We start from the raw sequence: 20,069 nt of genomic DNA, 5'->3' as shown, positions 1-20,069 counted from the left end.
TGTCCGAAAGAGCTTCCAGTTTAAGTACAAGACAAGAGACAACAGCTGGATAGAGGCAGCTCAATGGGGGAGCACAAGGAAACCGTGAGGCAGTACTGGTCAGCGAGAGATGCTGGGGGTCTCAGCCCAGCAGCAGCCAAGTATTTTGTAAGCAATGCTCTTAGTGTGGCATTGTCGTTTGCTCACAGCTCATAATGAGGGGGATGGAGGGCAGGGGTAGGTAATTCTCCCAGGGCTGGTGGGGTCTTATTAGTCTCCTGTTATATCACCTTATTCCGAATCCTCTAAAAGGGACCTATTTCTCATTGAAATGTTGGATGGGGCAGGGATGGCTGGACTGGGGCAGGGGAGGGCTAGCATCCCTGCAATGGAAATACTGTGGGGGGGGAGGCATCTGTGTCCACCCCCACAATAGTCTCCCATGTTCCTTTAAGTTGCTCAGACGTGGGGACTCTTCCCCCCCCCCCTTGAAGTACTCCTTGCAGGTGGGCTGTATGCCATCCTGGCCCCTCAGTGCCTGGGTGGACCAGGCTGGGGTGAAGGCCAAATTATTGTTCACTCTCCTGTAATGTGATGCCCCTAAGTGCTCCAGGGCCCACGACGAGTTAGCACCTTTCATAAAGCGCTCTGCTCGGATTAGTGCTCTGTGGATGGAGCGCGACCTAATTCTTTAATCCAGATCAAAATTAGAATGAGACGCTCTAGACCATGAAAGTCTCAGAGAGAGGCAGAAATTCTCATGGTGTCAATGGGCCAGATCCCACGCTGGTGTAAATGGGCATCAAATGGGCCAGAGTCCCAAAAGGTGTAAATCAGCATCACTCCATTGAAATTAAGGGGGCTATGACAATTTACACCAACTGAGGATCTCTCCCTACATGACGGACATGACTTTTACCATCAAGCTGTACGCTACAACAGGAAGGGTGGTTAGCTTGGGAGGGTGGGGTGGACACCAGTTCCTCCTGCCTTTGATTAAGGTAGCATTTGGAATCTGGGGCCAAATCCACAGTTGGTGTAAATCAGCCAACAGTCAAGTGACATTGACTTACACCAGGGGTGGGGGGGAAAATCTGGTCCATTAATTCCAATGCAGCTAGGCTGATTTACGCTGGGTGGGGGGTGGAATCTGGCCATCTTTTTTTGTGTACAGTCGCATGAAGAAACAAACATCCTCCGGCTGACAGGGGCCAAGTGCCATGTGACGGTTGCCGCGGTAACAGAAAGCTTTCCGACAGGGTCTGTCTCTGGGTGATGCAATCCAGCGCTGGGGGTTTTGTGCTGTAATAGGAATGCCTTTGTGGCATACAGCGGTTCCAAGGAGGGAGGCATTTCTCCGTCAGCCCCCCTCGGCAGCCACCCGAGCTCTTGGTTGTGGTGTTGTCATGTTATTGCGTGTCCCTTTAAAATTGTGCCCTCCTCCAACCTTTCAAAGGCAAAGCAATAACAGGCAAGGTGACAGAATAACTCAGACGGGAAGGTCACTTGATTCTAGACAGGTTGAGCGGGGATGGGGCGGGTCGGTGAGGGGAGAGGAGACGGTGGCGGGGGATAAGCCGCAGCCTCACATGATCCGTATTGCCGCATTGCTCGTGGACCACAACCACAGAACGACACCAGGCCCTGCCTCAGCTTCCAGTCTAAGGAAGCAGCTACGTGCAAGCGGATTTGGCTCCCTGGAAAACCCAGGCATCTCGGCCTCCTTGTTCCACTCAGCCAAATGCCACTTGGGACATTTTTTTTTTAACCTTTCTTCCAAAATTGCCTATGGAACTCCACCCCCCATCCCCCCCGCACACACACACACACTCCTTTGCCACTGGCAAAAGGGAAAACAAAACAAAGCCAAGCCAGGCTTTGGGGGAGGATGGTGTCGGTTGATTTGTTTTGTATTTTGGTTTTACGCTGCAAAAACCAAACCAATCCGAGTGAAACAACAATAAAGGGTTTTTTTTTTTGGGGGGGGGGGGGGGAGGACACCAGTTTCCCCTCAGTGTTTTATGGGAAATTTTCCCCAGTGGCTAGTTGCACTGGGACCAGATGAGCTGGGGCAATGGGATCCATGACCCAGTGGCAACAAGGGATGTGCGGGTGGAAGGCGTTTTGCAGGGCAAGATCCCGGGAGGATTCAAACTCTATGGTTTAGACACTAGGGCCAGTTTCTCCTCTGTGGTTCATCGCAAACCTAGAACGCCGCGGAGGGGGAAGGTTTTACTTCCGGGAAGATGGCGGCCTCCATGCAGAGCCGGACATGTGGTCGCGGGGAAGGAGTCCGGTGTAACCGTGAGTGGCTGCATGTGGGGAGCCGAGGGGGGCGGAGATCTCGCGGGGGATCGGGGGGCCCTGGAGAGCTGAAGGGGGCTGGGGAGATGAAGGTGGGGGGCTGGATGGGGATTGGGGGGGCTGGAGAACTGAGGGTGGGGGGCTGGATGGGGGGCTGGAGAGATGAAGGTGGGGGGCTGGATGGGGATTGGTGGGGGGCTGGATGGGGAGCTGGGGGGCTAGATGGGCATTGGTGGAGGGGCTGGATGGGGAGCTGGGGGGGCTAGATGGGCATTGGTGGAGGGGCTGGATGGGGAGCTGGGGGGCTGGAGAGATGAAGGTCGGGGGCTGGATGGGGATCGGGGGAGCTGAAGGGGCGGGATGGGGAGTTGAAGAGCTGAGGGTGGGCGGCTGGATGGTGATCTCGGGGGTGGGGGGTTGGATGGGAATCCGGGGGCGGCTGGGGAGCTGCCATCCTTGGGGATGGAGAGCCGGTGGGTGTATATAGGGAGTTGGAGGGAGGGGGGTGAGGAGGGGATTCAAAGGGTTGGGTGCTTTTACCTGGCTCCCCTTGTCCTGCTTTCCCTGGACTTGATCTCCCATTCGGAATAAGACAGATCAGTTTTGCTGGGCTGTGGCCAACTGTTCACATGGGATGGGGGACACTGGGTGGGACAGGTGTTTCCTCTCTGGTTTCTTGCAAAGAACCCATTACAAAGGAGGTCAGTGTCTTTGTCCCCATTTTACAGGTGGGGAAACTGAGGTACAGAGAGGTGAAATGACTTGCCCAAGGTCACACAGTAGACCAGTGGCGGAACTGGGAATAGAGCCCAGATTTCCTGAGTCCCGGTCCCATAGGCCACACTGCCATGGGCAGTGGGCGCTGCTCAGTGCAAATGGTCATTTCAGCACATGTAATTATGTGCCATCTTCCTATAATAGACTGATGCACAGGGAGGCCTGGAAGCTGCAGGGTTCAAGTACCATCAAGCTTTAGAATAGCAACCTGAGTCCATCATGAACGGCTCTCCCAAGAACAACTCTGTGGGGATGAAGTTTGCGGAGCAGCAGTTACAGAGGCACGGCTGGAAACAAGGTATGGGCTTGATGCATCCAAAAATCAGGTGCACAAAATAATGGCTGGTCTGGAGGAGGTGGATCGGGAGCTCCTTTGCTTCCTGTCTCCCAACACAAGGACCGGGGACACTCAGTACAACTGAAACGTGGCACATTCAAAACTGACACATGCAAATAACTTATTCGTACAACGTGCCATTGGACTGCAGAACTCCTTGCCACAAGATGTCATCGAGGCCCAGATTCAACGAGGGATTGAGTGTGTATGTAGACAATAAGAATGGCCAAAATTATAATAAGTCAATGATATAATTTTTTGAAGGGATATTAAACCTCATGCTTCAGGGTTTAAGACAATCCCTGATTTATGAGGGTCAGGAGGAAACCTTCCCCAGGAACAGGTTATCCCAACAGTGCAGGATTTCTTGCACTCTCCTCTGAAGCGCCTGATGCTGGCCACTGTTGGGCACAGAAAACTGGGTTTGAAGGATCTCGGGGCTGATCCAATCTGGTGGTTCTTGTGCTCACAATATTGTGTCTCTTGACTGCACTGGGTTTTCCATTTCTGTTCAAGGGGCCTGTTGGAGCTTTGTCCCCTTCTAGTGCCTGAACCATGTAAGAGATTTATGGTTCTGCTGCTGGTTAGTCTTTCAGCTTAAGAAGCTGGAGCTTGTGTTTTTGGATCAAGAGGTTGTGGGTTTGATCCCCACCTACGACCCCTCCAGGAGCCATTAACGTGAGGAAAGTCCTGCATTTATCTTGCTGTGCTCTCTCTAGGCAAAGGGCTGGGGAAGCGAGAGAATGGCATCTCTGAAGCCATCAAGGTGAAAATGAAATGCGACACAGCTGGGGTAAGGAAGACCTGGTCTATACAAGCAGAACTGACCGTCAGTACACCTAGGCTGTATAATGCAGCGCCCCCTTGGCCTTATACATAGGAGGAGTGCTCTGGGGCTGGACGACTCAGGGGACTGCGAACAGGCTGTGGCCCCCCGAGTTGCTGATTTAGATCCTGCCCATTTACCATCTGGCTGCTCTTTGGGCCTGTATGGAATGAGGTTGATGGGTCTCAGCTCAATTCCTAGTGGGGCAGGGCTGTTGAAATTGTGGGCTTGTCTTATTTTTCTCCCCTTCAAGACTTCTTTTGGTGTGCGTGGGGGAGATTGAGGATGATGAAGGCCTCCTTTATTTGTACCTTTCAAAGGCTCTCTTTGCCAAACCTGATGCCACTCCATCAGCGCTGCTTCTGGATTGGCAAAGGAGAATCAGCTGCTCCTTCTCTGCTGCTTCCCCTCCCAGAGCGGATACCGCTCCCCCAGCCCTTGCTAGGCCAGCAGATGAGGTTGGCTTTAAACTCGCTTCCCCCTGGGCTGTGCTGTCCCACCCCATTGCCAGCCCAAGACCCTCCCTTACACACGCATACGCTCAGAGATCCTTGAGTGTCCCACACTTGCAAAAGCTCTTTGCTTTATAAATAAAGGAGGACCTAGAGCCTGACTGGGTTGAGAAGGATCCCGGCAGCCATGAGCGGCCCTGTTGGATCAGCAGATCCTGATAGGGAGCAAGGCAGGTTTTTTAACCCTTTCTTTTCCAAACCAGGTGGGTCACGACCCAGCAGAGCAGTTCACTTTCCATTGGTGGGATCACCTCTTCAACAAGTCAGCTGCGAACATCTCAGTGGAGGCTGGGCAGGTAAAGGGGGAGATTAGGCGTTGGGGGGGATCAGGGAGGCCTGGACATCTTGACCTAAGTGCTAAGAGCTAGATGGGATTGATAAAGAGCGGCCGGCGCCAGGCTACAGATGTGGCTGTACAAGAGACGCCCTCCCAGAACAAAGCCGAGCCCTGCTCACTTCTCCAAAAGCGCTTTGAGTGTTTTCCCTGGCCAAAGCTGCAATGAATAGAGCTCCTGGAACTCGCCGCTCAGTGTGTGTCTCCCTCTGTGCCCAGTCCTCTGACGCTAGGTGTCTGTTACAGCCCCCGCTACAGGATTTGGCTCCTTAGCTCAATCTCTAACGACTCACGATTTTCGCTTGGGAGATCCCTGGTTCAATACTGGTGGTGACTGTCACATAAGTTCTTAAGGACCATGCGTCATGGGCCCGATCTGACGAGATGCTGGGCTTTACAAAGGAGGATCGGTATAGTCATCCCCTTTTTAAGGATGGAGAAACTGAGGCACAGAGCGGTGCTGTGACTTGCCCAGGGTCACAGTGCCAGAGCTGGGAGTATAGAACCCAGGAGTCCGGAGGCTCCACCTGTATCTTAACCACAAGACCATCCTTGGACCAGTGATCAGGAAAAACATTATGGTTTATTATTTCTTTCCTTTCTGCTCCTGGTCCAAGGGTCTCATGTGGAAAGGTGCTGGGCTGGGTGGCAGGACACCGGCTTTCTCTTTTTGCCGCAGCCATTGATTCGCTGTGCTGGCTCGGGCATGGTGTTCTCCCTCTGGGAAACTGAGGCATGCAATCTCTAAAACAGAGCCAATGATACCGAGCCATCTTGGCAAAGTGAGTTGAGATTGATCACTCTCCTTTGCCGTGATGCTAGCAGAAAAACTCCAGAACTGTTAGGCAGCCGGTGTCCATCTTACTGATCGGTATTGTCTTATCGTCTGCTTGCTCTACCCTCCCCCCCTCCCCGTTCTGAGTGTATCCACCAGTTAGATTGGAAGCTCTTTGGGACGGAGACTGTTTCTTTGTTCTGTGTTTGTACAGCGCCTAGCACCATGGGGCCCTGGGCCAGGGCTCCTAGGCACTACTGTAATACAGATACGAATACAAACACCTGTCAGGAAACGTCTGGTTATTACATAGTCCTGCTGTGAGTGCAGGGGACGGGACTAGATGACTTCTTGAGGTCCCGTCCAGTCCTACACTTCTACAATTAACAGTATGTAAGTGTGAAATATGGAGCATGTAATTAAACTAACTAGCGGCCTGGCTGATCACACGATGCCTGTTTAAATCTTCCAGGATGGCGTCCAAATGAAAAAGCTCTCTGAGCAGGACGGGGAGATCAGCAACAAGAAGCCCCGCAAAGCACCCAGTCCCAGGAGCATGCTGTACGGCCGCTTTGTGAAGGTAACAGGGCACGTGGGTCGGTGTTCGGGATTCCCCTTCGCTGCAGACAGGCTGCTGTGCTGTCGGCTATCACGTCTTGCATTTCTGTGGCGCCTTCTATCCTGAAAGATCCCACAGCTTCACACATGCTTCAGCCACCTTTGGAGTGAAACAAGTCACCTGTTTGGCAGCGCATAGTGACGCTGCGCAGGCATTGCCCACCCCGTCTTGAAATGCAGCCCCCTCTGGGGTGGAACGTGGTAGCTGGACAGTGTATGAGGATGCAGCATAGGGTTTGCTCACTGAGCTCTGAAATGCAGCTGCCTCTGGGGTAAAACAGGGCAGAAGTCTGACCGCGTACAGCAACAGCGCGCAGGGATCATGCTCCCCATGCTGAAAAGCAGCTGCCTCTGGGGTAAAACAGGGCAGAAGTCTGACCGCTGTGCGCACGGTTGCTGTATGCGGTTTTGACACCTGCCCTGCAACACTGTAGTAGTTAGGGGCAGTAAGAGGAATACTGTATCCAGCTGAAGCTGCGTGGAAGGGAACGTGGCCTAGATCCTGGGGCTCATGACACACAGCCCATATATAGAGCACAACCTCCTCACACCCCTGTGCTTGCCCCTCAAGAGAGGGTAGTGGAGTATTTCATAGATTCCCAGGCCAGAGGGGACCTCTCTGATTGTCTAGTCTGCCCTCCTGGATAACCCAGGCCAGAGGACTGCCCCAAAGTCATTGCTAGGGCAGATCTTTTGGAATAACATCCCATCTTGATTTAAAAACTGCCAGCGATGGAGAATCTACCACACCCCTTGGTAAATCGTCCCAGTGGTTAATGACTCTCTCTGTTCAAAAGGTACACCTTATTTCCAGTCCGAGCTTGTCTAGCTTCAGCTTCTAGCTGTTGGCTCATTTTAGAGCTTCCTCTACTAGATGGAAGAGCCCATGATTAAGTATTTGTTCCCCGTGTAGATACGTATAGTCTGTGATCAAGTCACCCCTTACCCTTCTCTCTGTTAAGCTAAATAGGTAGACTCAAGCAGCTTAATCACTATATGGGACATTTTCTAATCCTTTAATCATTCTCGCGGCTCTTCTCTGAACCCTCTCCAATTTCTCACCATCCTCCTTGAATTGTGCATAGATGTGGGGATGGAGAAACTGAGGCCCAGAAAGAGACCGTCACTTGTCCAAGGCTACCCAGAGAGGCAGAGCTGGGGATAGAACCCAGGAGTCCTGACTTTCAGTCTAATCTGCAACGCTGCCTCTCTGGACTAACGTAGTCCCTGCTCCCCCACCAGCTTTCCCTACACCTGCAGCCCGGCCCGTGGGGTGGTGGGTGCGTCTCCAGCGCACTGATTTCTGACTGCACCTGTCTCCGTCCCAGGCAGCCACGCTGACGGCAGGAGGGGAGGAGCCAACGAAGCAGGTTGCAACCTCTGAGAGTAGCGAGGACGAGGAGGAGAAATTGGACCTTTCTAGTGCTAGGAGGTAAGTGCCCAGCTGGGTGTGGGGGCAGTGAGAGGCTGTTCTGAGCCGCTGGGCTGGGCCACCAGCCACGGGACACACCTCTGCTCAGAGGGCCAGATCCTGTGAGAACAGACTGTACTCCAAGGCGGTGGGGGAGGGGCAGTCCTACTCTGTGATCTGATTCTGCAGTAGTCCCTGTGGCTGCTGTATCATCCGATGGCTAGTTGATCTCCATTGTCTCAGAGCTGTCGTTCCCCCCACCATCTGTCCCCAGCAGTGCAGGAGGAATCCTTGTGCCGCATGCAAGGAGGGGGTTAAGATCCCTGATGGGTCTTCATCCCCATCCCGACTTGCTGGACAGCTCAGGGTTGGCTCGGGGAGTGAACCATTTCTCCAGGGGAGCGGTGGGCTTGGCTTCTCGCTGGCACACTAGGAGCGAAATGGCCAGTTCTCCCCTCCTCGCTGGGACTTGCAAACACTATGAGGCATAGATGGGCAGCTGTCTCTTTCTGTCTAGTGCCCCCTGCGGTAGGGGCAGGGTAGGACACAGAGCGTGAGCCCATGGGCCCGCTGAATAGAACAGCACTGGGGAGCATGCCCTGTTTACTCCCACCCCAGCTCCGGTGGTGGCTGAAGTGGGGCAGCCTTCCCCACTCGCCAGCCAGCCTCTGACTAATTCATTCAGTCCTGGGGACACCTGGAAAACTGGAAATGCCTGGTTTCCGCTGGTGGGATCTCTCCCCTGCTGTTGCCTTACACCTTGGAGAGAGCTCGGCCTACAGAAACACTAGCGGTTAGCACCCGGTGGGTCCCTGCAGGAAGCTGTCTTGTCTCTTTCCCCCAGGCTGACGGATGAGGAGCTGGTCCGAGCCTGTGGCGGCCGCACTGCACACAAGTAAGTGGGCGGAATGACATGGCTAGTGCCGGCTCGGAACGCCACCTCCTCCCCCAATTGCACCAGGATCCCTTCCAGCCCCGGTGCCGTCTATTTATCCAGCATGGTGTGGGTGGGGGAGTTCCACTAAATGACCTGCCTTTCCCGCAGCTCAGGTGGACTTTTAAGGCTCCTAGACTGTAGCGTCCTGGGCTGGAGGACTATCCAGAGCAGGCGGAGCTGGGGGGCTGGTTCTGTTTGATTCCACATCTCAGGAACCCATCCCCGCCTCTGAGTGCGGTGGGACTGTGGGGCTGGAGCTCAGACCCTGTGCTCTGTCCCCTGGTGGCACGCTGCCCCGGCTCCCTGCTAATGAGGAAGCCCTGCCAGCAGGACCTGTTCTAACCCCTCCGACACTTGGCCCCAGCACCCATCACTGATCAGAGTAAGTTTGTTCCCCAGCTCCTGCTGCTTCCGTTGAGCACCGCCAGGCTGCCCCTCCAGTCCCGAAGCTGGAGACAGCCTACCCCCGCTCCAGGCATGGCCCTGTCTCCAGAACTGGTCCTCACTCCTGCTTTGCTAGCCTGACCCGGGAGTTGGAGGAGGGGGATAACTGGAGTCCACTTCAGGCCCAAGGAAGGGGGGGTGTGGCTCATGCACCCCCTCGTGGCTGCCACAAGCACTAGGAAACTGGCTAGTCCCCAGCATCCTAAGACACCAGCCAGTATCCAGCTGAGTCTGTCGGATGCAACTGTATTGGAAGCAGGGAGGAGACATTGCAGGGGTGACTTACGAGAGGGTGGTCGCAGGTCTCCCTGGCCTAGGCACGATCTCTTCTCAGCTGTCGTTAACCTGCCCTGTCTGGTGTTTTCTTCCCAGGGGAGCCCGTCACGGTCTGACCATGAGTGCCAAGCTGGCCCGGCTCGAGGCGCAAGAGCGAGCCTTCCTGGCTAAGGACAGCCAGGAGGAGGGGAGAGGCGACGCCCCACAGCGTCAGCAGGAGGTAGTGGCGGGTGCCTCGGCCCTGGGAAGCAGCAAACCGGCTGAGAGGCGGCAGAAAGCCAAGAAGAAAAAGCGGAAGAAATCCAAAGAGAGGGGGGGCTGTGCCGAGGTGCATGGGAGGCCAGAACCAGGGGAGGAGGAGGAGGGGAGGCGGGCCAGGAAGAAGAAAAAGAAAGAGAAGGAGGAGTTGACGGAGGGTTTGGAAAGCGAGTTGCCGGACTCAAGGGAGCAGCTGATGGCGGCAGAAAGGGCCAAAAAGAAGAAAAAGAAGAGGAAGGTGCAGTGAACGAGGGCTCATCCTGTTTGAGGGGGGTGCTACCCTCAGGGCTGCTCTGGACCCGCCGCACAGAGGCCCTTCCTGCTGCGGGGCCTCTTCCCAGTCACTCCGCAGCCACTCTCTAGCTCACTCTCCCCACCATGCTTTGGCTGCAGGGTTAACGGGCCGGCTCTCTTACCCAAGGGGGCCCGCTCTGCGCACAAGTACATGGGTGGAAAGACATGGCTAGTGTCCCGACTACTTGAAAAGAGCCACTGTGTTTACAGCCGGGGTGGGATTTTTCTCCTCCAGGATCTAACCCTGAGGATGCCCCGATGCTGCTGGAGCCCAGCTGGAAGCAGATGCTCTTAGGGCTTGTCCACACGGCAGGTTATTGCGTGAGGCACTTTCAGTGCATTGCAGCAGCTTCACACCCGGGCTTGCCACACAGTAACCTGCTGTGTAGACAAACCCTTTGACCCCGGACAAGGCGGAGCCAAGAGGAGGCTAAACATACCACTCACAACACTGATCACAGCTCTGCCTTGCAAGGGAATCAGCTGATCACACCCCTGGGGAATAACTCAATTCTCCAGCTTTTGTGTCATTAGAAATCCCATTTCTGGCTGTTGCTTCCCATCAGAGGTTGAAGCATCAGGAGGTGTGGTGGGAGTTTTGCCGCGGACTTCACGGGGCCAGGGTTTCGCCCGCTGTATGTTTGCAGCATGGGGCAGTTGCATAAGAATGGATGGGAAGAGAGGGAAGGAAAGGCCAATTCAGAGAGATTTTTAGTGTCAATAAATTTTTATTGCAGAGAAAAAACAAGGTGGATTTTATACACGCATCAGAGGTGGCTACAGCTGTAAAGCCCGTGGACCGCAGGCCCTTCCGTGTGTAGTATATGAAACGGAGTTGGCATCAGAGCTCCGCTTCTAGACCCATGTGTAACTCCCAACAAATACAACCCCCCCTTTAATGAACTTTAACCCTTTGGTTCTGATCCGAAGCCCGTGGAAAGCCTCCCACTGACTGCAAAGGGCACTGGGTCAGACCACGCACAATCCCCAGCGCCCATGGGCCGACCACAGCTGACTTCGCATGCGCCAGGCAGAGCTATGCCAGGGACTTCCTAGCACCAAACAAGGTGCTGAGCGCCCCCAACCTGTGAGATCAGCGCACGTCAAAGGCACTTTGCAGAACCAGGCCCTGCTTGTATCGCACAGCTAGGCCCCTCCCCTACTAACCAGCAATGCCCCCCCACCCCCCCCAACACCTGCTTGATTCAGTCAAACACTGGGCAGGACTCGTCTCTGCTTCACAATCAAATCCCTGCCTCTCATTCAGATTTTGGATAACGCCAATCCTGCCTGGCCCCTGCTAGGGTAACTGCAGGACGCAGTCAGTCTCGGGGTACGGCGGCAGATTAAGCGAGTATTTTTGCTGCAGGGCCATTGGCACAAACCTGCCCCCCAGGAAGTGGTAGCGGCCAGCAAAATGCTGCGCAGCCTTCTTGGGGGCGGTGAGAGAAATGAGCATGTCGGGCTGGATGCTGTCGGGGTTGCCTTTCTCCACGTCCCAGCCTGAAATAAACCAAGGGGGAGGCAGTTAGAGCCAAGTCATTCCCACTCCAGGCAAACTCCCTCCCATGTCTGAAGAGCTTCCCCGGCGTGAATCATAAGGGCGTTACTAGTTCCCCACTGAATATGCAAGGCTCAGTTCTCCTCTCTTGGTGGCCCTCCAATCCCCGGTGGTGTAACAGCTCCCAGAATGTCTCTTCTGTGTATTACGGGAGCACCTAGAAACCCCAGCTGAGATCAGGGCCCCACTGTGCTAGGTGCTGCAGAAGAGTGTGGGGGAGAAAAAGTATTTACCCCTATTTTATAGCTGGGGAATCGAGGCACAGAGAGATCTGCCCACGGTCACATGGAACTGGGACTCGAACCCACTTTTCCTGAGTCCCAGTTCAGCACAATAACCTAACGCTGACGAACAAGACGGCTGACAAAGCAAATACCACCTGACGCAACATAAAGCCAGCTTGTGAATTCACTCACAGGGCACAAGCCGGCAAGGGTCGAGAAGGAATTCTCACTTTCCCTGCCCTACCAGCACTGCCCATCGACCAAGTGTGTTACTGGGGTAGAGACAATAACCTTCCCCTGAAGCCTCAGGCACTGGCCACAGCTGAGGACTGGGATTTGGGTGGCCCAGTGAGTTTAAATTGATAGTACAAATCTTCACAGCAGAAGCCTGGGATAACCCAGCAGGTCTGTTGCTGTCCCGACCACTGACATCGCTGCAAAGCTCAGCATGTCCCCAGGACCTTAGAGGCCCACTAGGAACATAAGAACCATGCTGATACAGCCAATGTGATCAAGAGAGAAAAGTGAATGGATGCCAAAGAGCTTGGACAGCGCCGGGGCGGGACGGAACGAACCGGAGGGGATGTCGATGCTGGCGATGGGTACGGTGACTTGCTCCAAGGTCCTGAGGATGCTGCCGAAAGGTTCCCGCACAGCTCCCTTGAAACTGAACCCGAAAATAGCATCCACCACCAAGCCATACAGCTCATCAATCAGCATGGCCTGCAAGCAAACGGGGGTCAGGAGATTATAACAGCAGGATCCCACGCACCCACCCCGGCACATACACACTACAGGGTACATCTAGGCCAAGAATATCCTCAAGTTCCAGCATCTCAAGCTGGGCCAGATCCTGGTCTCAGACCGGTGTAAATCTGGAGTAACTCCATGGATTTACATGGATGGCCGAGCTCAAACCAGGTAAATCCGGGGTGACAAGCTAAATACAAAGGGCCTTATTCTAACCTCAAACGTGTGTAAAGCAGGAGTCGCTCCAGTGAAGTTAGACTGGTGTACGGGAGAGGAGGATCGAGCCCAGTATCTTTGTAGGAGGAGAACACGGCTACACCAGTCTAAGCGCACTGACTTCAGTGGAGTGACTCCTGATTTACACCAGCATAACAGAGCAGACTACGGCACAGTCACTTACAAACACCCTCCCTGTTCTCCAGATAATTCGGTAGCAGCACCAGGCACATTTGTCACCTAATGCAGGGGACGCCCAGACGCTGCGGTGATAAGCACCACAGAGATGCCCATAAACAAGCAATAAACCCACGTTGCTCGTTTCCACTTTAACTGGATTTATTGGTACTGCAGTGGCACCTGAGGGCCCCGTCATGGAGCAGCTCCCCAGCGTGCTAGGTGCTGTACAAACCCAGGACAAAACAACGCTCCATCCTGTAGCCTTTCCCCTTTGATACCTCGCTTCCCCTTCTTCCTTGAGATCCCAAAGCACTTGGTGAATATTAATGGTTAAACCTCGCCACAGGAAGTCAGACTAGGCCATCACAATAGTCCCCTCGGAATCTAACCTGGACGAGGAAAGGAACTCTTGGTCTGCGTCTGGCACGTGAGCCTCTCGCCCCTATTTTGTGCAGTGAGATGTATACAACCTAAGCCGTGAAATGTACCAAGACAGCACAAAAGTAACAATGCTGGATATTCTAGGTCTACCGGCTACGGTGACGCGCCCTACCTCCGATGGGAACTCCGGGAGTAAGGGAATGTCCATCTTCTGGCACTGAGTCGTCAACCCTTCAAACAGAGCTTTGCCAGGCCGCTTGGGGTAATACACAGTCGGCTCGTAGCCCTGCAGGGACAGAACAATTCCGAGCGATGCTCCAATATGGTCACCAGGCAGTCCCAGCATAGACCCACAGCTAGCGTCACCTGCCTGGGGCTTGCAAGTACCAGGTCAAACAAACACTACACACTTCAGCCTCCTCTCTGTCCCTATGGTTCCCCTAAGCACCTCCTCTCTCCCAGTTCCCTAGTTCCTTCTCCCGTCCAGAGCTACTCCCTTGTGCCCAGGGCCGAGGAAAACAGCTGCACCTGTCACAGCTTGTCGGCAGAACTTCACCCAGGGCTGGTCACTGAAAAATCCATATGTGAGGAAGGGAGGCTGGGCCGTCCCAAAGGAATGGGCCCCCTATGGAGCATCTCAGCCCAAGAGCTAAGATCTGAATGGACCAGGGAGGCTCCCAGGCATCGTCTGGCTCACTCCTGCGTGAGCGTATTGTTCGGCGGCTGCTGCCTTTGCTGTATCTGCTCTGGGCAGAGGGGTCTTAAGCCTCCAGGGCTGGCACATTTTGCCAGCACTACTCACAAACATTTTCAGGTGCCTGGCACAGACCAAGCCGTCCCCTCCGTTATTCCCCGGGCCACAGACGATCAGCACCGTGGGCGGGCTTTGGGTGAAGGAGCTGGGCGGGTAGGCCTGTGGGGGGGAGAAAAGAACAGGCTTCGGTTAACCAGCACAACAAGCAAATTAGCCACCTCCAAGGTATCCGTGCTGCTTGCCATCAGCCTGGCTAACAATGCACGCTGGCATGCTGCCTCCTCCTCTCTGCCTAGCTGGCGGCCTCCACCCCAGAGGTGGCTGCATTACAGTGGCGTGCATGCGCACGTGTGTGAGAAAGAGAGAGAGAGGATCCTTCTGTGTACAGTCTTGTGCTCGGGGGTGGCAGATACAACCTTATAAACCCGGGAAGCTGCTTCCCAGGGCAAACTGATCTAAGAACCGCGTTTGCAACCGGGGGTCCCCTGAAACGATTGCTTGCAGGAGCTGCAAGGGCCACGCCGCTGCCATTAGGCCCTGCACCGAGCTCCCTCCCCTCCCCAGAAGGTCATGGCTGGATCCGATCGGGAAGGGCTCTCCGAGAGCAGGGGGACCCCAGGTGTGCAAAAACACTAGGACCCAGTGCTCACCTTGGCAATGGCCGTTGCACAGCTCAGCCCCGCCAGCTCCATGAGTTGGTCGACGCTGAACTTGTACTCCGTGAAGAGCTCTTGATCGATGGCTTGGGCTTCCTCCTGGCTGAGAGGAGAAGCAAACGACATGAGCCGCCGAGCCTGTGTGATTGAAGGACTTGTCTTCGCTGCAGTTAGCACAGGTGCTCCCTCTCAGCAGCTGACACGACCACCCGGCTCACACCGCCACTCGAGAGCAGCTCGTCCTTCAGTACCGTCCCGCGATTCCCCCCCACGCAGCCCGAAAGGACAGGCAAGATCTCCCACCACCCACTGGGAAAGCATTCAGAGAGCAGCTCAGCTTCCTGCAGCACTAAGGAGACCCGAAGACTTTGCATCCCCCATGAGCGAGTGCAGCGCCCGCATGGGCACCGAAACGCAAGGGTAATTTTGCACTGTGGCTGCTCTCGCTTGAGCTAGGCTGACTCGAGAAGAGTCGTAGATCACTCCAGATAATTCTGCAGCGAAGCCAGGCCTTAAGTTACATATGTAACGGCTCTAATCTCCCGATCACCACAAGTATCGTCCACCATCCCTGGCTCACTCGCAATCTCTCCTGTTTAACATCATGCCTATCTTCATCGAGAGCTCCTCCATCAAACGTCTTGACAGTGCTGGGGTGTGCCTAGGGTTTCCTGACTGGCTCTTGCTGAGGTTGGAGGCCCGCAGGAATAACAGAGCTGGTTGGAAATTTTCCAACAGAACATTTTTCTGTTGGGAAAAATGCTGATTCGGAGACACCGGAGCATTCTGTGGGAACGTAACAACGCTGATATTTTGGCTGGGAAGTGATCAAAGCATTTCCTTTTAACTTTACCCTTTCCACTTTTATATGAAAACGTACAAATTGAATCAAATGTTTGTGGGAACACAAAATGTTCCAAGGAGGGCCACAGGAAATAGTTCAGAATATTTCATTTTGCAAAAAAAGGCCAACATTTCTATTTGGGGTAAAAATGAAGTCTTGGCATTTCCCGTGGGATGCAAATTCCATGTATTGACCGACTCTAATTAACAACCCCTGCGTGAACACACACATCCGTTTCCTTCACAGGACACCGGATTTGCCACACCAGATCAGAGCGCTGATTCACCGACGCTCATGGAGCATTGCATCTCCAGCCTCACCGTGTCATAATCACTGATCCAGCCATTCCGGCCACCTATCTCTGGCCCTGCCGGCCCTGACCACTCGACTATCTGGAAATCGGATCAACAGGCCCAGCATCCTGTCCCTGGCAATGGTCGAGCTTCAGAAGACGGTGGAATGCCCGTGCTAACGCCACACGTACTGGGGTGTGTGTCGAATCCCGTCCCAACCCCGCCGAGATCCAGGTGCTGCTCCGGTTACCCGGCTGGCCAGCTTCTACATTCCCTCTCATAACAGCAAGAAGTTGCTCCAGGGACCCACTGTCTCAAGGGGCATTGCCACCCCTCTCAGGCGATGAAGCCACCAAAGGTCAGAGGGACTAGTCTAGGCATTCTCTTTACCCCCAGTGCTGAAGCCAGGCCACTGATCTGCAGGGAGCTTCAGTGCCTCAGGGCTGGGAGTTTGTTTTACCAAACTGTAAAAGCAAAGTCAAAGGCAATTTAAAAAGGCAGGGAGGGGGGGTTACTCAGGGCCCGGGGGGAGGAGGGAGAGAGAATCACACTGCACAGATGCCAAGAGGGGTGTTTTCATCCTCGTTCTCCATATTTTAAATTAATTTTAAGACTTTTTCTCTCCGCCGAGCAACCAGCTATAGACACCCGGTCCCCCTCCTCTCAGTCCCTGATAAATGGGCTATTCCCCATCCCCAAAAGGTGCCCCAGGTCCCTGCAGAACCCCCACTACCCAACCCCCACTACCCTCCCTCCTTTCCCCATCCCCTGCTGTCCGGCCACCTCCCTCAGCTCCTCTCCTGGTGCCCTGCAGCACCCCCCTCCCCCCGCAGCCCCCCAATTTCCCCCCTCCTCCCCCGCAGCCCCCATTCCCCCCCCCCACAGCCCCCTTTTCCCCTCCGCCCCTGCAGCCCCCTCCTCATTTCCTATCTCCTCCCAGCGCCCCCCCCCCAATTCCCCCTCTCCCCCAGCCCCGCCTCTTGGCAGCCCCCCCGCAAAGGCAGGGCCAGGGGGCTACCTCAGGTACTTGAGCCCGCTGCGCCCCGGGTTCTGCATGGCGCTGCCGCTGCGCCCCCGGCCTGCGCCCCTGCCCCAGGCCCCCGCCGCAGGAGGCCCCCGCGGGACCGGGCAGCGCCCCCCGCCCGCCGCCACCAGCCGGGAGCCCGACGAGACCAGCAGGCCGAGCCCCAGCAGCGCCCTGAGCCCGGACATCCAGGGGGGGCCGCCCGGGACCAGCTCTGGCTGCGGCCGGCCAACCTCGCTCCGCTCCGCCCCGGAGCGCACGGAGCAGGCGCTGCGCACAGGCGCCCCGGCGTGGGGGTGGATCCCGGGCTGGAGCCAGGCCTTCCTCCGGCTCCCTGCACCCCGCCGGCGCCGGGCGCAGCTGTGCCAGCCCCTCTGGGGCCATGCAGCCCCCTCGGGCTCCGCACAGCCCGCCGAAGAGACGGGCACCGGCGGCAGCCAGCTCAGCCCCTGCTAGCCGCGCTGGGGAGCGCGCCCCGTCTCCCCCTGGATCGACCAGCCCCTCTGAATATACCAGCCTCTCCGCCTCTGAATCTACCAGCCCCTCTGAATATACCGGCCCCTCCGCCTCTGAATCGACCAGCCCCTCTGAATATACCGGCCTCTCCGCCTCTGAATCGACCAGCCCTTCTGAATATACCAGCCTCTCCGCCTCTGAATCGACCAGCCCCTCTGAATATACCAGCCTCTCCGCCTCTGAATATACCAGCCCTTCTGAATCTACCAGCCTCTCTGCCTCTGAATATACCAGCCCTTCTGAATATACCAGCCTCTCTGCCTCTGAATATACTAGCCCTTCTGAATATACCAGCCCCTCTGAATATGCCAGTCCCTCAACCTCAGCATATGGATATACTTCTGAATATACCAGTTCCTTTGCCTCTGGATATGCAAGCTCCCCTGCTGCCAGGAATACAAACACACCTGACTATGCAAGCCCTGGTCTCTCTGGGTATGCAACCTCCTCTGGGTATGGGAGCCCTGCTGCCCGTGGGCACAAAAACCGCACCACATCTGGCAATGCAAACCCCACAGCATCTGGCTATGCAAGCTCCCCTGCCTCTGGATATTCTAAGCCGTCTGAATATCGGAACCTGTCCACCCTAGACTATGAAACCCCTACAAGACACTCAGGACTTGTGAGGTTCAGCACGTGTAACACCCTCAGAAGGTGCAAGGGGGATTGTATGTGCTGGAGTGATAAGAAAAAGCAATAAAGACCCAATGGAATATACGCGTGACCCTTTAAAGGGCAGGTGTCTTAAGGCTTGGCATCTTGTGCGTGCTTAAACCCGGGTTTGACTCAGGCAGTGACCTTCTGAGCAAATGAAAAAATATTTCTAGAGCGCCTGGTTGAAATGTGAAAGGGGACATTGTCAGGGTTACAAAAATGATGCAGTAAATAAAAGCCACAAATATCCTATACCTGGGTGCCAGTAATGCTTCAGATTATTCAGAGTTGTAAAACCGTCTAATTCGCTTTCCACCGCAGATGTGGTTTGCTTTATTATCTTGCACTTCACTCATCAGAGTAAATGGAAACAGATTAAGGCCCTGTTGCTGCAGGCAGATCCTATGGTGCTGAGGCTGTGCATGGATAGAACTAATTATTATCATTCGTATCAAGGTAGCACATAGAGGCCCTGACTCAGATCAGGGCTGCATTGTTTTGGGTGCTTGCTAGATGCATAGTCAGAGACACACCGTGGCCCACTCTTCCCATTTTACAGAAGGGAGCTGAAGCACAGAGAGCTTAAGTGATTTTCCCAAGGTCACCCAGGGAGACAGTGTCAGAGTTAGGCCTTGAACCTACATCACCTGAGTCCCAGGTCAACCTCTTAATCACAAGGTTAGGATTGGGCTTTAGGAGACCATTTCTGCAACTTGTTTTGTGCAGGACACCTTTGTGATGTCAATGGGACTCCAGATCTTCTACTGGGATCCCATATCAGGGGCTTAATCAGTTTCACTTTTGTTTCTAGCCAGTGTCTTGTCAGTTTCACCTCCCTCCCTCCCTCCCTCCCACAGGCTGTAGGAAAAGGCTGCAGTGTTTGCCTTGCAGGGGACTGTTCACATCCAAGCACAGTAGAAGTTATGCAAATAAAAATAAATTCTCTGTCCATTTAGGTTTTGTAAAACTTTTTTTTCTTGTATTTATGTTAGCTGACAGTGAGATGACTGGGCCTGATGTACTGAAACCAATTGGCTTCAATGGACTGTTTCGGTTCAGGCCCTGAATGTCTTATGAAACAACACCTTGTGATGACCTAAGAACTAATCATCTGAATCCAAACCTTCTGGAACCTTGGAGGGTGCGAGGGTTCAAAAATCCCAATTCTATGGTTCCTAACCACCGCTAAGCCGCAGAGAGCGAAACTCCTTCGTTCTAGGAGCGAGATCCTTTAATCATGGCCTTAGGAGAGAACTCAAATGAGGATGTTCCCTCTCCCATTAAAGTCCACAGGATCGTTCGTGCAAGTAAATTCACAGAGGTGTTTAAGCGTTTGCAGGACTGGGGCCTTTATGCATGAAATGTTAAGGTTCTTAAACAAGTCAATGAGCAATTAGAACCTGTAGTGGGGCAGTCACCTTGCTCCAGCTTCGAAGGAGTTAAAAGCCGGCCCTTGGAGAGGCCTGGGGCTGAAAGCAGCCCAGGGAGGCTGATGGGGTAGGCAGTGCAGGTGAGGCCACACCCAATTAGGGTCCAGCTGGCCCTCATAAAAGGGCTGGGAGCTAGGTAGGGGTAGTCTCACTCCAGTGGTGGAGTGGGAAGGACCTGGCTAGAGAAGGGTATCTCAAATAGAGCAGTGCTGGGGAGCTCTGGTCAGGTGAGTCCCCAGGCTGAGGCTGTGCTAAAAGGGCCTGTGGGGGTACTGAGGCTGCAGCGATGCAGCTAGGCCAGGAAAAGACAGCAGGTCCAAGCCCCTTGCCAATGATGAGCGGTCATTTCAGATTGCAGTTTGCCCCTGAGAAAAGGGGCTAGATGGATACTGGCAGTCGGTCACTGAGGCAAGGTGGACTTGGGGAATTGGGGTTCCCCGGGGAGTATTCCTTGGTGTGGGGGCATTGCTGCAGGGTAGTACCCTACAGAAGGGGCACTGTGGG

General features: G+C 54.6%; 2 protein-coding genes across 4 annotated transcripts; one reads left to right on the top strand and one right to left on the bottom strand.

The window, feature by feature from the left end:
- Positions 1-2,189: 2,189 nt before the first annotated feature.
- On the top strand, positions 2,190-10,830 carry GPATCH4 (G-patch domain containing 4). The gene is made up of 8 exons (XM_037882929.2): positions 2,190-2,283; positions 3,205-3,358; positions 4,117-4,190; positions 4,939-5,031; positions 6,317-6,424; positions 7,791-7,894; positions 8,718-8,768; positions 9,627-10,830. Exons 2-8 carry the CDS (start codon positions 3,280-3,282, stop codon positions 10,033-10,035), a joined length of 918 nt encoding a protein of 305 aa, XP_037738857.1. The 5' UTR covers positions 2,190-2,283; positions 3,205-3,279; the 3' UTR covers positions 10,036-10,830.
- NAXE (NAD(P)HX epimerase) lies at positions 10,791-17,153 on the bottom strand. Of its 3 annotated transcripts, none has more exons than XM_043535029.1 (6): positions 16,960-17,153; positions 14,799-14,907; positions 14,197-14,307; positions 13,567-13,680; positions 12,443-12,590; positions 10,791-11,585 (listed from the first exon to the last, which is right to left on the bottom strand). In XM_043535029.1, exons 1-6 carry the CDS (start codon positions 17,151-17,153, stop codon positions 11,383-11,385), a joined length of 879 nt encoding a protein of 292 aa, XP_043390964.1. In that variant the 3' UTR covers positions 10,791-11,382. The 3 variants fall into 3 exon arrangements, with proteins under 3 accessions (XP_043390964.1, XP_007064662.2, XP_043390965.1); XM_007064600.4 differs by lacking the exon at positions 16,960-17,153 and adding an exon at positions 15,385-16,298; XM_043535030.1 differs by lacking the exon at positions 13,567-13,680.
- Positions 17,154-20,069: the final 2,916 nt, after the last annotated feature.

This window comes from Chelonia mydas, chromosome 24, assembly GCF_015237465.2.
Source record: "Chelonia mydas isolate rCheMyd1 chromosome 24, rCheMyd1.pri.v2, whole genome shotgun sequence".
NCBI classification, from domain to species: domain Eukaryota; kingdom Metazoa; phylum Chordata; order Testudines; family Cheloniidae; genus Chelonia; species Chelonia mydas.
This window is presented reverse-complemented; position numbering and strand designations above follow the sequence as displayed.

What these genes read in the sequence shown, in the direction of transcription:
- GPATCH4 (XM_037882929.2), top strand. Translation starts at nt 3,280, where the DNA reads ATGAACGGCTCTCCCAAGAACAACTCTGTGGGGATGAAGTTTGCGGAG. An exon ending in GAGGCACGGCTGGAAACAAG is followed by an intron (nt 3,359 to 4,116) that starts GTATGGGCTTGA and finishes TGCTCTCTCTAG; the next exon opens with GCAAAGGGCTGGGGAAGCGA. An exon ending in TGAAATGCGACACAGCTGGG is followed by an intron (nt 4,191 to 4,938) that starts GTAAGGAAGACC and finishes TTTCCAAACCAG; the next exon opens with GTGGGTCACGACCCAGCAGA.
- NAXE (XM_043535029.1), bottom strand. Translation starts at nt 17,153, where the DNA reads ATGTCCGGGCTCAGGGCGCTGCTGGGGCTCGGCCTGCTGGTCTCGTCG. An exon ending in AGCGGGCTCAAGTACCTGAG is followed by an intron (nt 14,908 to 16,959) that starts GTAGCCCCCTGG and finishes TTCTCCTCTCAG; the next exon opens with CCAGGAGGAAGCCCAAGCCA. An exon ending in GTGCAACGGCCATTGCCAAG is followed by an intron (nt 14,308 to 14,798) that starts GTGAGCACTGGG and finishes TCCCCCCCACAG; the next exon opens with GCCTACCCGCCCAGCTCCTT.